At 39.1% G+C, this 17,151-nt stretch overlaps 1 protein-coding gene and 1 pseudogene across 1 annotated transcript in view; one reads left to right on the plus strand and one right to left on the minus strand.

The window, feature by feature from the left end:
* The window catches only part of PPIP5K2 (diphosphoinositol pentakisphosphate kinase 2), an 86,643-nt gene extending 73,905 nt beyond the window's left edge, over positions 1–12,738 (minus strand). The window contains exons 1-3 of the mRNA XM_063129555.1: positions 12,641–12,738; positions 8,781–8,922; positions 680–1,085 (exon numbers count right to left, since the gene is read on the minus strand). Coding sequence (XP_062985625.1) covers positions 680–820 — 141 coding nt within the window. The 5' untranslated portion in view covers positions 821–1,085; positions 8,781–8,922; positions 12,641–12,738. The remainder of the gene's footprint in view (positions 1–679; positions 1,086–8,780; positions 8,923–12,640) is intronic.
* Positions 12,739–15,775: 3,037 nt separating this feature from the next.
* Positions 15,776–16,812, plus strand: LOC134400292 (aurora kinase A-like; annotated as a pseudogene).
* Positions 16,813–17,151: the final 339 nt, after the last annotated feature.

Here is a 17,151-nt window from a genome sequence, read left to right on the forward strand (position 1 = left end):
GATTGAGATACAGGGTTGTAGGAACAGTAGCGATACAGGCAACACTGGGGTTTTTTAAAAAAATGAAAACATATACATCTCATTCACAACCTTCCTACAAACATAACCATGTAAATTTAAAACCACCGCTTCAGAGTAAAGTTACCTTTCTGTATGCATTTAGTTTACAAAATATCAAGATGGCACAATCCACCAGGGACTGCTTCACCACCACCTCTATTAATTTCAGTGGCATTTAGGAAGAGTGCCCATGTATCTGTGGCCAGGAACAACACGGCAACAGATTTTGCTGGACTGCATCCGAAGTATTTCATATCTAGGATACTTGAAGCAGCTGAACGCTTCTCTTAATAGATATTTAAACAACTAGAAGAAGTAATTAAATACATTCTGTGTGTTTTTTCAACAGGTGAGACACTCTCTTAACTTTATATTCAGAGTATGATTAATATTTGATTCAATAAGAGGGAAACTGGGATTTTATATCAGATTTTCTATGTTAACTATCCTTCTATTTAAATTTAAAGACATTCTGTGTTTTAATTTTTTAATAAATTAATCAGTGTTTTGGAAATCTTTTCAGACCTTAGTATTTATGATATTACTTTTGGAAGTGCCTTAAAGTCTTATAACTGCGGTACTGAAGACTAGTTAAGCACAAAACAATCACAATACGTACAGAATCATACTCCTCGTCTTCATCGTCATGATCGTAGAAGGAATCAAATTCTTCAGATCTGGCTCGATCCAAAAGCTCATCTCCATCTTCACCACCCACAAAAAACCTAGGAATGTCACTCTCCGTTGCATTAACAGACATGATTATAAATCCCAAAGTGATCTATGTAGAAACTGCAGTCACTCTCAGAACTGAGACACTGTACATAATTCCCAGTGGCGAGGGTAATAAAAATCCTTGCAGTTTGGCACTGCTTTGACAGTTGCTTGTTGCTCTGATAGTCAGCTGCCAATGCAGTTTAATTGATATCATCTGTCCATTGTTTTCAGTTGTTACATTTGTAAAAAACAAAACAAAAAACCCTGCAGGTTACCGTTTCCCTGAGATACTGTGGCAATTTTCTAACCTAAAAACAGAGAAATAAAAAGTTAAAGGTTGAACATACTCTTTAGCATATTTAATTACTGAGGGATATTTGGGGGAAAAACTGGCTAAAATACTTATCTAACCACAAAATTAAAGCTATTCTACATAATATAAAAGCAATACAAAGAACTAAGACTGTAGTATTGAAAGATAAGCATATACACAAACTGGAAAAGCCATTTAACAAGCTGAATCACAACCACATATTCTTCCTGAGAAATATCAAAGTTAAAACAACATCATCATCAACAACAACAACATTCATTTGGGAATGGGATGTAAAGAGGAAAACCAATGCAGGACGTCAATGTAATATTTTACATTGGGCAATGACAAAGGCATAACAATGTTCATTACTAAAATTAAATTGACAACTTGGTCCTTGATACAACAGCCCAATCCAACAACTAGCAACAAAATTATGTAATTACAAACATAAAAGTCAGAAGTAACCAACAAACCATGTGATATTTGTGCATCTGAAGTGGTGAGACTGGCTGTAGTCAGCAGCGGCATCCTACATAAGGCATGGCCCTCTCTTCCTCATTGCTCCCCATATTGCTATAGTCATACCCTCCAATCCAATCCCTTGCAAGTCTTAATACCTTAACCCCCTGGGGGATCTAGCTGTGGGATGAACTTTAAAAGTTCTACTTAGGGAAAGTGCCCTGAATAAATTCTTACGATAGGAGCGCCCTAACACATGTTAGTAATTGTGCCAGAAATGTTACAGCGATGTGGAACAACTGATAAAAACCAAGGCAATGAAATTAGTTTTAAAAACACTAAAGCAGCAGTAAAGTACACACAGAGAGAGCAAGCAAGAGCTCATACAATAAGAGGAACATAAAATCCAAAGAGAAAGGATTATCTTTCAAAGGTACACACAAATTTCTATATAATGATGATATAATCTAAGAATGCTGAGAGTTCCTGGAATGAAAAAGTCATCAGTAGAGAACAACTGGCTCTGACAGCTCTTTGGTAGGACTATTTATAGTCAAATGAAGGTAGAGTTGTTTCTAGAGGGCAACATCAATATAGCTCCTCACGTTCATCAATGTTGCATGTTTTTAAAGACAGAACGTCATAGGTACTATGTGTGTTCTTGACCTGATTAAAAGCAGTGCTATAGTTTCAATTTAAACCAAACTTTGTAATGGTTTTAGTAGTGCATAAGAGGTATTTTAACAGGCTAACATGCAGCTAAACAAAGTATTTGGTAATAAGTATTAAAGATTTGAAAAAAGCCTATTATTATATAATGCTTTTGGTCCCTCATCTCCTTCCTGCTCCCTTGGCTTCTTTGCCACTGCCTGGTATCAAAGCCCTTTGGTTTCTACATCATGAGAGCTTCTCTTTTTCTTATGACCTGTGGCAGATTTTATCTATCTCTTACATCTATGGTCCATCAAGCAATCCTTCATCCAGCTAAGCTATTAGGCATACTTTTTGTCCAGCCAAACCAGTCTTCCAACCCTTTTACAACAGATATACTGATCATCAACATTCCCTGACTAATGTTTCCTCCTCTGCACTTAGGAATGTTCATATTATTCATAAACATTCTGGGATACCCAGCAGCTGAGCCATTGGAATGAGAGGGAGAGGAACTCACATATGTGAGCCAGCATCTGCTTTTAAAATTATCTTATAAAATATAATTGTGTGCCTCTGCCCGTTACAGGTGAGCCAGCACATTCTCTCCCAGATGAAACTTATGAATATTGTTTAAGGACACCCTCCTAATGTGCATAGCAAGGCATGGTTGATAATTGTCATTCCCCAACTTTCCTGAAAATGTTTTAGCCTGTACTTAAAGTGGACTTAATAAGGGTACCCACCCCCAGAAACAACATAGTGTCAGTTCAGATATGATGTTTCTGATCCTACAAAGCTTAGTTTTGATTACTGTGAACATGCTGTGCCCCCTTCTCTTCTTGCATTATTTGGACATCTGGAAACATTTTCCCTGAACCAATCCAGTGAATCAAATAGGACGAAGACCTAGGGCATGTCTACACCTCCTGGTGATCCAGGAAGGAGGGGGGAAGATCTCGTGATATGCTGATCGCGAGATCCTCCCCCTGCATTCACACACGGCACGCGACGTCCAGGGAGGCAGGAGAACATCGCACCTGCCAATTTTTTTTTAAAAAAAATTAGCACCTGGAGCATACCTGTGTTCCAGCGCAAGAGTAAGTTAAGAAAAAAGAAAAAAGTCCCAACCCCACTCCCCACCCCCCAAGCCCAGCTCCTTCCCTCAGATGTCCCCCAGTACTCACAGGGAAAAGGGAAGAAGCTGGGACAGGCGGGAAAAACTGAAGAAAAAGGGTATGGCGGGGAAATGGAGGGATCATCCCTCCCTGCTCCCAGGATCCCCTGTACATCATGAGGACGCACAGGGACGATCCCAGTACCAGGTGTATCCTAGTACCTGGGATATTGCCTGGTGTAGACATGCCCCATGTCTTTTAATGTTAAAAGCAAGCCATGAATTGTAGGTTTGCCATGGTTCCCGAATCACAAGAACCCATTATATTTCTATTTTCATGATTTATTAATATTAATCTATCCAATTAATAGCATTAATAATTTTTGCAGTTCTAAATTTGTGCACAACTTTCAGGTTATTTTGTTACATTGAAAACTAATGAAATATCAGCATTGTTTTATGAATCCCATCTTTTCAGCCACTATCCTTCTCTCATCCTCCACTTTTAATTGGGGCTTTCTTCTGTTTAATTTTAAAGCTGATTAGGCATGCCTTCTTATGTCAGGCATCTTGTTTATATATTTTCTTACACTGGCTGCATTCAGACAACACAATAGCAAACAGTAGGTTAATATTCAACTCAACAGTTGTTTATCTAGGAGGTACTCCCCACATGACATGATAATAATCAACTGTGGAATGGATTAGTACACACTGAATTGACTCACTTATCCCCCACCCTCAGTCCTCCCGCTAGTATCCTATCAGCCACTGCTGCCTAAAAATTATCCTGCCAGCTGGACTAGAGCGGCAGCTGGCGCTTTTGACCACTCTTGCCTTGCCACTAAGTGACTGACAAAAATAACCAACTGTGGCTGATGAAATAACCAACGGTGCCCACCACACAATATGATAACCAATGGTGGTTCTAATAGCCAACTCTGCACAACATTGGTTCTTGCATGGGTTATTTTGGCCAAATAACCAACCACTGTAAAAAACAACAACAACAACAACAAAAAACCTCCTCACAACACGATAACCCATGGTGGGTTAAATAACCAACTGTTGACTATTTAAACCACCGTTGGTTACCATGTTGTCTGAATCCAGTCACTATCTTGCACATGTTCCCCCACACATACAATAATCATACAATGTACTTGTCTTTAGAAAAGAAATCTATAGTCCAGTACTGATATTTCTGAGTGTGCTGCTGATTGCATGCTGATTTGCAGATTTAGTAATATAAAAACCCTAACTCTAAAGCTTACTTCTTGAAAGCACACAAACTGCAAAAGGATAAAGTATATACTATATATATATATGAAACATATATAGTGTCACACAAAATACTCTATGAGGTCAAATCAAAAGCAATAATGCTATCAAGGCAGAACCCAAATGCTTTCCTCTACTTGCTTTCTAAACTCCCTTCCCTTCATTATTGTGATTTACTAGCTAAAATCTGCAGTGTGTTCAGAGGATAAGCTTGTTGAATCAGCAGCCCTTCTTAACCTTCAACACTGTCCCCCTATTCAAATGCTTTAGCACCAACCGTTGCTAATGCACTAACAATGGGAACATCAGAACAGGGATCCATATAGTCTCCTTAGAGGAAAGGATCAGACCATATAGAAGTAAAATCTTCATGAAAAATATTACTTATGAATACCTGGACAAAAAACAAGAGTCAGCAAGTAAAAACTGCATAATTATTTCTGCTGTTCAGCATAGTCAAATCCTCTACTCTGCAGCTAAGTAACAATTGAATTAAGATGATTTTGGAGACAAATGCAACACTGAGAGGAAGCTGATTCAAACATATTAAGGTGCATGTTGTTCTCAGGGTTGAGATTTTCAGTACCAGAATATTACAAGATAGGTTATGACTGTTTAACCTACTAAATATTCTGTAGCATGGGAAATTATCTATAGCTCAAGGTAACAAATCCAAGTAGGTCCACAAGCAAAGAGAATATTGATAGCAAAAGAAACAAAAAACTGTGGTTAGCGATACTTTCATATTTACCAGAATCTAATAGATTTGGGAGTTTTGAAATGCAGTTACCCATATAGTTAAAAAATTTAATGTATGTACTACTATACAGCTTTCTTTCTAATAAGCTGTTGAATGTCCAACAGTAAAATGCACTTTCCTACCACTTTTAAGTCCATCATGGAGGACAACTGCAGAGAACTAGTTTAGTAACACAAAAGATGAGCTCAAAAAAGTTCCAAGGGCAATATTTATTACGTTTTTGATAATGCTAACAGAGGATAGCACTACAAGAAAATATTTGAAATTAATAATAATCATGATAGCCACTATAAAAAGCTATATTTGGCACGCTTCAAATATTCCTTCACAGTATATTTTATTTCTGTAATATATGTTAATGTCAGTTCTGTTATATTTCTATTAATTATTCCTGCATAAAACTTCCAAAGTTTAATGTGAAACCTTATTTATCATTTGGCAACCACACAAAGGTTAAAATATTCTAACAAAAATTCCAATAAAATGGTCACTGAAAACAATTAACAGTGCAATTCTGCAACTGTCTACTCAGAAGCCCCACTGAGTTCAATGGGATTTAATCTTAGGTAAGTGCAAAATCAGACATAAGAGGCAATCCTATACCTGGGGGTAGGTCCAATTTAACTCAATAGGACTTCTGCAAATGTGCATTGGATTGCACTGTAAAAGTAACAAATACCAGACCAGGGCTGGAAATTAAAAAGCCTGAAAAGAAGAAACAGCAATATTTTTATTACCTATTACCTTAAGTAATTATACTGTGGTAGTTTTTAAATGATTGACATTTTGAAACAATCCTGCTAATTAATAAAAGGTACACTATAGTTTAGAAAATGACTTTAAAGGACTTTAAACTAGGATCTAGCAAAGTAGAAGTGGAACTCTATTCACACCACTGGGCTTTCCATTCTCTCTTGCAGCCCTTGTACCAACTTGAAAAACCTCTCCCAAGAGTTGGAGAACCTTCTGGAAAGGAAGGAGATCTACACAGACTGCAATATAGTAAATTCAGTGGAAGTCAGAGGGCTGACGATATACAAGCGGAACTGTCTTCCACTCATATACTAACTTGGATGTTCATTTAAAAGAGAACTGCAGAACTCTGTATACAAAAGAGAAAATGGGACAAATAAATAAATAAATAAATAATAAAAGACACCCTCAGGATGCCAACCATAGTTAAAAGCAATCTCAAAGTATCCTTGGTCCAATTCATACAATATATCTTTTCATACTATTTCAGCAGTGGTGGGAACAAGTGGTATTTCTGTGCTGACAGAGCTTTCTGTGATAAAAGTGCTGTCCTGGTGGCAAGGCTCCTCTCCAGCAGCACAGTAACACTTCTGCCATATCCAACAACTCTGCAGATGGCCTTCAACAGGCATTTAGACTGCTCTCTTACACAAACCTGGCCTTCCCCAGTTATACACTATTATGGACTAAGGGTGTAATCCTATGCATTTTAGACAGAAAAAAGTACGACAACTCCTAGCATGTGGCTGGAGAATGCTGGGAGTTGTAGGAATTTTTTTCTGTCTAAAGATGCATAAGATTGCACTGTAAGGCATAACAAACAGGACAATTACTTATATAAATGTTTCCAAGTTCTGCACTTGCTGGCCTATTTGCTTTACTGATTACTCTTTTATTATTTTGGTCGTTGTTTCTTGCTCCTGCTATTTTAATTAATTATTTTCATTATCGTTTTGTTTTCCCTTGTAATTTTATTGTTTTTGTGAGCCACTTTGGAAAATGCCTTTTAATTGAAATATAAATAATTGAAATATAAATATTTCAAATAAACTTAGTAAAATGTAACATCCATTAACACATAAATACTTTTCTAGCCAATCAAAAAAATTGATGTTGATTATATCTGAGTGCTTAGTTCACCACACACTGCTTTGTCCATGCATCTGTGTACCTAGAGATAGTTAGGACTGTGTACATTGACCCCCAAGTAGAAAAAAAATACTTTGCATTCTCCAAATTAAGGCCAAACAACATCATAACAGCTTTCAGTAGGATCTGTAAATGTAACTGTGTGCAGCCTGCACAACGTACTGTAATTTACTATGGGTTAAATCTAACATCAGGCTAACAGAAGTCTGCTAGCACAAGACTTTCTCCCTTGCGCCTCCCCCACAGCTCTCCGGGCTGCTTAAAAATCTACTCAAGAGAGTTTCCTAGTGAGGCAAGATATGGTGTGGGGGGGATGGTTTGGCATAGTCCTAGTTCCACTGACAGAAGCAGTTGCATCAGCAGAAGGACACAACTGAATCCATATATTTTTTCAATGAATTGAAGAACTGGCTGTTCTTAATTTCTATAAATGGTTGTTCCTAATTTCTACCTTATAGAAATTTCATAATGCTAAGGAGGCAGTGAAGTGTATGTGTTTTGCAGTATAATCCTAAGAATATTTGTTCATCAATAAATGCAGTTAGGTAATTTATTTCTTAGCAAAAATGTACACTTGCAACTGATGAATTAGTTGTATTGCTGGCATTATCTTTACAGCACTTTTTTCTGAACAAAGTGCTTTACAATTATGTATCTTTACTGTACAACAATTTACAGCTAATATTTTCTTAATAATATGCCTAGTGCATACCATTTTAGATTTAAGCAGACTCTTTTTCAAATGCAAATAATTTGTTGTCCAGGGCATGGTATCATGCTCTTTAATCAACCATCCTGTGCTCCCGGTTATTCTATAATATTAATAGATTCAAAATTATCAAAAGTAATTTCATAAAAGCACCAAAAAAATGTAACTTGGATGTCCTAATGACAAGAATGGTATTTTTCAGCAGTCATATAAGACACTGTGCACACTAGGATCTTGCAGTTTTTGGGTTAGAACTGACTCATACTATCCTGGAAGGAAAAATCTGTGATGCTGACTCTATATGGGATGAATTTGTAAGCATAATGACTTATGATTTCCCAACATCATCACTCTATCAATATGCATCCAAACAAAATACCCTATTACAAGCTTAGAAAACAAGTAAAATAGCTTGACACACTGCCAGGCAAAACTGATTTCGTTCAATTTACAATGAGAAAGTGATTGCCTGGAACTATTGAGAAGCAGGAAGAAAACAGAGGCAGGAGATAAAGGAATATAAAATTGTTCAGCGTTCTGAACTAAAGGGTTAGAGGAGAGTTAGAGTTTATGTGGCCACAGTAAGATGTATGCAAATGAATATCATGAAGAATGATATTATGAACTTTTATATTGATTTTTTAGGCATGGTGCTGATGCTGCCACAGATGAGGAGCACTGTCAATAATAAGGCTGGCATTTCAAAACAAAATCTTTTAAAATAATCTCATCTATAAGAAATTATGCAGAAAATTTACAACTTCAAAAATTGCATCATACAATTGGACATAACATATTATTTTCTTACCGAGAGTTAAACAGAAATGCTGAACTATGTAGAAACAAAATGCTACAACACAGCATATTTGCTAAATGCCTAATAGTCCCAAAGTGATGTACTCTCTTCAGTTAATTGAAGTACTGGGTAGCTTTCAACATCAGTTCACCTCCTAGAATTGAAAACAAACATAAATATATTTCTGTTATGATTAAGCAAACGTTGGCACATCTGAAAAAGTAGATTATGGGAAAAACATTATGTCAGCTTTTAAAAGGAACAGCTCTAGAAAGAAGATTAAAAATTAAAAGAGGACTGCAATCCAAGGCACAGTTACTTTTAGAAGTAAGTCCAATTTGAAATATTTTGAATAAACAAGCATAAGAAAATTTGTATTTTGCAAAACATACTGGTTTGGATCCAGACTATGCTAGTTGAATTTAGTTCACACTGAAATCAATGAAACTTAAGTTGTGCCTCACTTGATTTCAATGGGACCTGAGTGCAACTTAGGCCACAGCTAGACCTAAGGTTTACCCTGGGATCATCCAGGGTTCGCCCCTGCCTGAGCACTGGATCCCCTGTGTGTCACCTATATGAAGAGGTTTGACCCCTGGACGATGCAGGGATAAACCTTAGGTCTAGCTATGGCCTTAGTCAACCCACTGTGAATTAGAGTTGACTATAAGAACTGAAACTGAAAAACATTTGACTCAATAAATACATTTTCAGTGTGAGATGCATTAATTATGATGACACTGTACACGAATATTATGGAATGGCGTAGATTTTCAAAGCATCCTGCCTTAATTGAAGGAAATTTTTGGGATTGCTTTTATTAATCTGATTTTTACTTCTTGTTTACATTTTTAAGATTTTAAAATTGCATTGCTATCCATCCACAGAATGATAGTAATTGGGCAGTATACACGTACTCTAAATAATTGTTGAAATGTAATCACTCAAAAGTCAATAAATAATAATAATTTAAACTACCATAACTATTGTCATGGCTTGCACTCTTTATGAAAAACTTCTGAAAGGTTACCTAATAAAGGTCATTTAGTTCTGTTTAAGAGTTATCAGAAGTACAGGAAGAACTCTGAAAAGTTATTAGTTGTCTGTTGCATGTTTACAATTCAGGTAACCTTAATATTTATTAACTTCCAAAACTTAATCATTACTATGTAACTATTTCCTCACTATTAGTTCCATTTTTTTTTAAGGAAGAGCTATCAAAATAACATTCTTTCACACACACAAATCTAAATTCTGCTTGGAGCAAATGCTTATTTAAAAACATTTACAGAAGTCTTCCGTTTTAGCACATGGCAAATGACAACAAGGGCTAATCTATTTGAAAATAGGAAGAGTAAGAGGTAGCCCTATAATATTGTTAATTTTCTTAACAAGACCTAGTAACATAAGCCAACTAGTAACTATGTTTCATATCTATCAGAGAACAAAACAGATAGCATTAAAGATGGGAAAGTGAATGCAACTAAATAGTTCAGCATAGCTTTCAGAGAATTATGATGAGTATTTTAACATTTGCTTTAGGAAACCACAGAGAAATTTTTGAATGTCTGATTTTGTAGGTTTTATCACCCAAACACTGGCCCCATTACATTTTCAAGTCTATACTTAAAGACTAAAACACTTAAGGTCTCCACCTGGCGCCAAAAAGAGTACAACGCTGGTGCCAGGTGAAACTCCCTGAGAAGCTCATTCCACAACTGGGGAACCACAACAGAAAAAGCCCCCTTCTTAGTAACCACCCACTTCACTTCCTTCAGCGGGACTCCCCAGAGGAGGACTGTTGAAGATGATCATAGGATCCAGGTAGCTACATACGGGAGATGATCCTTAACCTGACCCCATATCAGCATTTTGAATTGATTAGTCATCACATGGAGCCTGTTCAGACATGTACAGAGGGTGGGTGGGTAGAAGAAGGGGTAATGGAACCATGAAAAGCGGGCCTCCCACACAATCTCAGAACTACGCACCCTCCATGGTTCCGCTACCCATCCACCCTGCATAGGTAGATTGCTTACCTCCGCATGGTTTAACTGGGCATCCTGAATCCTCTATGCACCGAACACACAGCTGGCAGCCACTTCGGTGGGAAAATGAAAAAAAAAAATGCCCCCCAACCATGGAGAGCATCTGTGGCAGCAAGAGCATCACCAGAAGTGGCTGTTGCCCTTGCAGTGGACTCTATGGTCACCCCATCTCCTCCTCAGCAAAACAAGCATAATTACCCACAGGGTTCACAGGAACCACCATGGAAGCCCCCTACCCATCTTGCAGGAGATGGATCATGGGTGTAAATACTTGACTCACTTTGGGGAAGGAATTCTCCTACCATGCTAACCCACTGTGTATTGTGTTTTTGAACAACCTACGGTGGGTTAGTGTGTCATCTGAACAAGCCCATGGTCTATTGTCCATAGTACCTTTAGCTCATTATGACTGACTACAATACTAAGCATACTTACAGGGCAGTAACTAAAGAGATGGGACTTATTGTTAAATCTTGACCTAATGCAGAGTTAAGCATCCCTGCCTGAACCCACCAAAATGTATCGGACCAAGTAGTTCATTTGATCCCCATTTGCTGTACAACTGGTCTTCCTCACCTCTTTTAAGAAACATACAATTCTAAACATACAACAATTCTGAGGCAACAGAACTCAAAATTCACATTACTGCATCACAGGAGTATCACTCACCAGCTCATAGACTTACAGCTTCATAACTGTATTCTCCATTTAAAAAAAAGAGTTATAGTGGATACTAGGAAGATACATATCAGAGACAAATTTAATGTGCAAAGAAACAGGTTAAGTTAAAAATTAACTAAATATCACCACATCAAGAGCTTCTGTTTGAGCAACAGAATATCAAGGCACAGAGCCTCAACCTATGCTTAGGGGAGAAAGAGAATGATCACATCATTCCTGTTCACTCTCAATAACTTTTCGAAATCTATTGGCTGGCGGGAGAAGATGGCATTTCTTCCCTACAGGACATGGATGCACCCCAAGCTTGTCCTGCATGCAGCGGGAAGGTCAGCTGCAGCGCTCTTGCCCGCGTTGCGGCCACCACTGCAGAAGTGAGAAGAAGCGTCAGTCGATGAATAAGAGGCGGGTACAAAACGGGAACTGACGGCCTTGAATCCTTCCTAGCTGATGCTGTCTGTGGCACATAGCCAAGGTTTATAAAAGTTTCACTACAAGGAATCTTTTTCTTTCTTTCTTTCTCCTGCTTTGAAATAGCGGCCATTAACACGTGCGATCACAACAACGTGTTTCAGGGCATGCTACTACACATATGCGCACACAGAGAAATATACTATTTTCAGGCAAGCGGATAAGAAGAAAGAGCGGTGCGTGTACATGAAGCACCGGGAGGTGCGCAGTCATGTTAAGAGGCTGAGGCGGTAGACAGATGGGAATTCATGCTGAATAAACACAAAGGCCGGGCGATAGCAGAGAGCGCTCGCTCGCGCTCTCCTCCTCTATTTACTTTATAGACAAGGGAGCGCGAGGCAGCCTTCTCTGCGCTGTCCCGCCTTTGCAAGGGCAACTCAGACCAGGTAAGGAGACGGAGGGGACACGAGCGACAGTTAGGCTGAAGAGCGAGGGAGGGTGGGGGAAGGGTCGGTGGGGCAGACCAACCGACGCGCACGCGCGCCCTCTGTCGCTCGCGTGCCACCCGTCTCGAGCCTAACCGCCCACCCCACCAACACGCTCTCCTCTTGGGTCCGCCCCCTCTTTCCATTGGTGCCCTTCGTGGCACCGATGAGAGCAGACGGTTAAGGCAGTGTGGGCCGCGCGCGAGCTGAGGGGGAAATGTCCCACCCGCTGCCAACCCGTTGTCCTCACCTGCGCCAGCCGCTGCTACCATCGCCACTGCTGTTATATTGCTTTACTTCCTTCCCATTGAGAAAGAAGCAGGAGGTGCTATTCCCTCTGCCCCGCCCCGCCCCCTCCTTACCCTTGACTGACGCCTTATTCCCCGCCTACTCCTGTTTGCCTCACAGTACCTATTCTAGACTCTGGAAAAACAGAGTGACAACTCCATTGCGTGGAGAACGACTTCCTGGTTACTGTGGACGTTATTCCATCCCTCTTGCCTGCGGGTGTAAAAGTGACATCTCTACATAGGAAACTGCAGAAATCTAGGAGTTCAGCATAGCCACAGAGTGCCTTCAGTCTCCTCCCCCAGTAGAAGCATATTTAGAAGTTTGTGCACTTTTTAACTGGTGTGTATATTCACATGAAATAACACTCGAGCTAAAAAGTGCATGGATACATACATATGTTGGCATCATTTGCAATATATATATAGATATAGATTGTATTATCATTATACAGCAAATGATGCCAATACAATCTTTTCCTCATATTGCAGGTTCAGGAGGAAGTGGCTGGGGGGAAGCATCTTTCAACACATCTGCAAAATAGCCCAGGCTTGTACCATATTGCAGGCTGTGGCTGAAAGGGCTTGCAAGAGCCCTTTAATTTAGGCCACTAATTATTCCTACATTGTGGTTGGAGGGAAGTATAATGTAGTGCACAGTCCATATTACAGATTGGACAATGAGTAGTTGTGGGCCAATTCACAACCCTGCAATATAAGGTTAATATGTACTTTGGAACATCAAATCTACCATGGACACCCTTTTCTTTTGCGAGACAAGATTGTTAAACACTGCATTAAAATTCTGCAGTGGAAGTTATTCCACCTCCGCTGTTTTAGTAGTGCTTTCTTAGCCCATGGAAGACAGAGGCCTACTTGCTGCGATTAAGGCTTTATTGAGAATGAAACAAGATTTGCTGTGCTCCTCCCTCTTGACCTCGGTGCTGGAATTCAGCTTCCAGTCTCTGCAGTCCCCGGATAGGATGGAACTGCTATCTAGTATAACATCCTCAATACAATATTTGTTGAAAGAATATATAAATAATGTAAGGATAACATCCCAAACTAAACATGTAGAACAATTAACTTGAATGTAGAACTAGTTCTGAATGACTGATAATTTAGTTGTCCATCACTCATTTGCACGAGAGCATGGAATGACAGAATAACCCTTTACATCATCATCAACCACATCTGAGGTATCTGAGTGCTTGAGGCCTCATTAGACGAATGAACTTGCGATTCTGTCGATGTGTGTGACAATTAACTTCAATAATATAAGTGTAGGGATTTATTTGTCCCATTCAAGTTCCTTTTGTCTAGGGACATGACTTGTCATGAGGAAATAACAGGACATATACACAATCCCTAATGTGCAGCAGTGGTAGCTCTTTTGTATCCCTGTCATAGTAGGTTTGAGTTTCAATGCGTTTGTGTTGCAGTTGATCTGTGACTTTTGTTGCAACTTTAGGCTTCAATAATGCAAGAGATGTAGGTATCAAGTATCATATGAATCTAGACATAAGTCTTTGAACTGGGCTGCTAGTCATGCTAGCAGTTGGAATATTTCTTCACTCCAGAATAGCTTGCCAATTGTTTTCTTTATTTCTTGTTTTCTTTTATTTCTCTATTTAAACTCTTAAATAGAGTTTTTGCAACTTTGATGGCTGATTCAGCTTTGACTGTTGGAGGATGATGATGTTATGTGATGAAATTCCCAATCTTTTGAAAATTTGAAAATTCTTTGCAGGTGAGCTATGGTCCACCATCCAAAATCACAGTCAGGTATGCCTAGTCTGCTGAAATGGTTCATGATTCTTTCTATTACAGTTGCTGATGTGGTGTCTGGCAGTTCATCCATTTCCCTAGAAATCTGAATAGTAGTCTACTAGAATGAGATAAAAGGTCCATTCTCGCCCTGCTCCATGATCTGTTAGGAATGCTGTGTATCACTACAGTTCTTGCTTGGAATTCAGCACTTGCATCACAGTTGCTTACAAAGTCTCTGATGTAATTAGCAATATTTGGCCAGAATATCTCATCTCTAGCTTTCCTCAATCATACTATTTTAGAATAACTGCAATGTATTTTTGATAATATGTCTTTTATCATGGTCTTTGGATTGAGTATCCATTGGCCTTTGAATATGATGCCATCTTGGACACTTAGTTCATGATTATAGTTCCAATAGTCTCAAGTAGACACTGGAGCTTTCTCTTGAGTATCTGGCAAACCCGCTAAAATGACAGACATCAATTGCTGCAGCTCGTTGTCCTGTAGTGTTTTCCAAGACTCTTTGAAGTCCTTGGTGAGATGGGCATGTAAGCAGCTTTATTAATGCTTTCTAGTTCTTCTTGTGTTGTTTGTGCTTCAAGGAAATTGAGTATCTCATAATCTTCCTTGTCAGTGTGCCTTTCTTGTGGCAAGGGTGCCCTGGACAGGAGATCTGTTATGTACATCTCAGTGCTTTTTTATATTGTACACCCAGGGGATAGCATTGTACTCATAAGCATGTGTTGAAGGCATTTTGATGCTGATAATAATGACTTCTTAAAAACAACTGTTAGAGTCTTATGATCACTGTCAACTCTGATCAGTATATATGAGGTCAGAAATCCATCAGACTATTGCCAGATATTCTTTTTCAATTTCAGCATAATGACATTCAGTCTGTGATAAAGGCCTTGATGCAAAATGTCCATTTTGCAAGAGTACAGCACCCAGGCCTGTCTCACTGTCATAGTACTTCATGTCATAGTACTTCAACACAGGATGTCTGGTAACCAAGTCTTTGATCTGTTGGAGGGCTGCATCATATTGGGATAGCCACACCTGTGTCCAATAATTGTCTTAGAGGTTCACAAAGATCAGAAAGGTGGGGAAGAAATTTTGTCAGATAAATAATAAATCCTAGTAACTGCTGAAGAGATTTGGTATTAGATGGTTTAGGCATCTGTTATACAGCCCTCACCTTTTCCGGATTTGGTTGAAAACCTTGCGATGTTAGGTGTCCCATGTAGGGTACTGCTGTCACCTGTAACATCTTATTTTTATTGAGTTTTAGATTGTCTTTTCTGACCCTTTCTAGGACAAGTGTGAATGGCCAAGGCACTAATGGACAAAACTGGTAAAGAAAATCTGAATAGGCACCCATGTCATAATGTTAAGGCAGCTGTTTCAGATGGTCCCAAGCGAGGTTCTGCCACTCAGAAGCGGACACCTGGATGTGGCGTTCAACCGCAGTGTGTTCTAATTGCTTCAAATGTTCCTCAGCGAGTGTCTGTTCAGTCCCAGGCACAGAAACCTGTTACCAATCCAAAACGTCCCCAACAGTTAACTCAGCAGCGACCAACATCTTTTGTTCAGCCAACATCTAGGAGTCAAGGTCCAATTAAATCCACTGAATCCTCTCGGCAGCCGTCTGTGTCTGAAAAAAAACCTGGAGCAGAAGGTGTATCAAACCAGACTGAGATAAAAGGAGCATCTGATTCAAAGAATGAGAACAAAGGCGAATCAAATTCAAAAAGTGAGACCAAAAAAGAAAAACCCCCAGTGGTCTATTGTTGACTTTGAAATCGGTCGACCTTTGGGAAAAGGAAAATTTGGAAGTGTGTACCTCGCTCGTGAAAGAGAGAGCAAATTTATCTTGGCTCTGAAGGTCTTGTTTAAAACACAATTGGAAAAAGCAGGCGTGGAATATCAGCTGCGTCGAGAAGTAGAAATACAGTCTCATCTTCGGCATCCCAATATTCTCCGTTTATATGGCTATTTCCATGATCCTACAAGAGTCTACCTAATCCTAGAGCATGTACCACATGGAGAAGTGTACAAAGAGCTCCTAAAGCTTAGCAAATTTGATGAGCAGCGAACTGCTACGTATATGACGGAAGTGGCAGATGCTTTATCATATTGTCACTCAAAAAGAGTAATTCATAGAGACATAAGACCTGAAAACTTGTTGCTGGGATCAAATGGAGAGCTAAAGATTGCTGACCCTTTCTAGGTTAGAGATCAGGTTGTTGTCATGGCTAGTTATAGCACTCTCCATTGAGTCTCACATCCATACGCCAGAATGACATCTGCAATTACACTGATTCCTTTGAGGTCTGCCAGTGTATCTTGTTGGCGATGCTAATACTCCTTTGCTGCTGATACTCCTCTGCAGCCACCTCTAACAGCCCTCTGGGTCCAAAATGTAGTAAGGTAGCTGCTTTCTCCATCTAATAATATTTGCCCAATATCCATCTTTTGCATCTAGGACAGAGAGTATTTTAGCCTGGTATGCTATATGCTTCTGAAGGGTGCATTTTATTTATTTTTTTGCATTTGTACAAGGATTTGTTCACTAGCATTGCATATGTCTACAGCTTCCTGCAGAGTCCAGAAAGGATTTCTGAGCATTCTCCTCTGTGCTCTCTTGTCCTAATACCTATAACCAGTCTGTCTTTAAGCAATTATTCTTTCAAAGTTGTAC

The sequence above is a fragment of the Elgaria multicarinata genome, chromosome 6, assembly GCF_023053635.1.
Source record: "Elgaria multicarinata webbii isolate HBS135686 ecotype San Diego chromosome 6, rElgMul1.1.pri, whole genome shotgun sequence".
In the NCBI taxonomy this organism is placed as follows: Eukaryota; Metazoa; Chordata; class Lepidosauria; order Squamata; family Anguidae; genus Elgaria; species Elgaria multicarinata.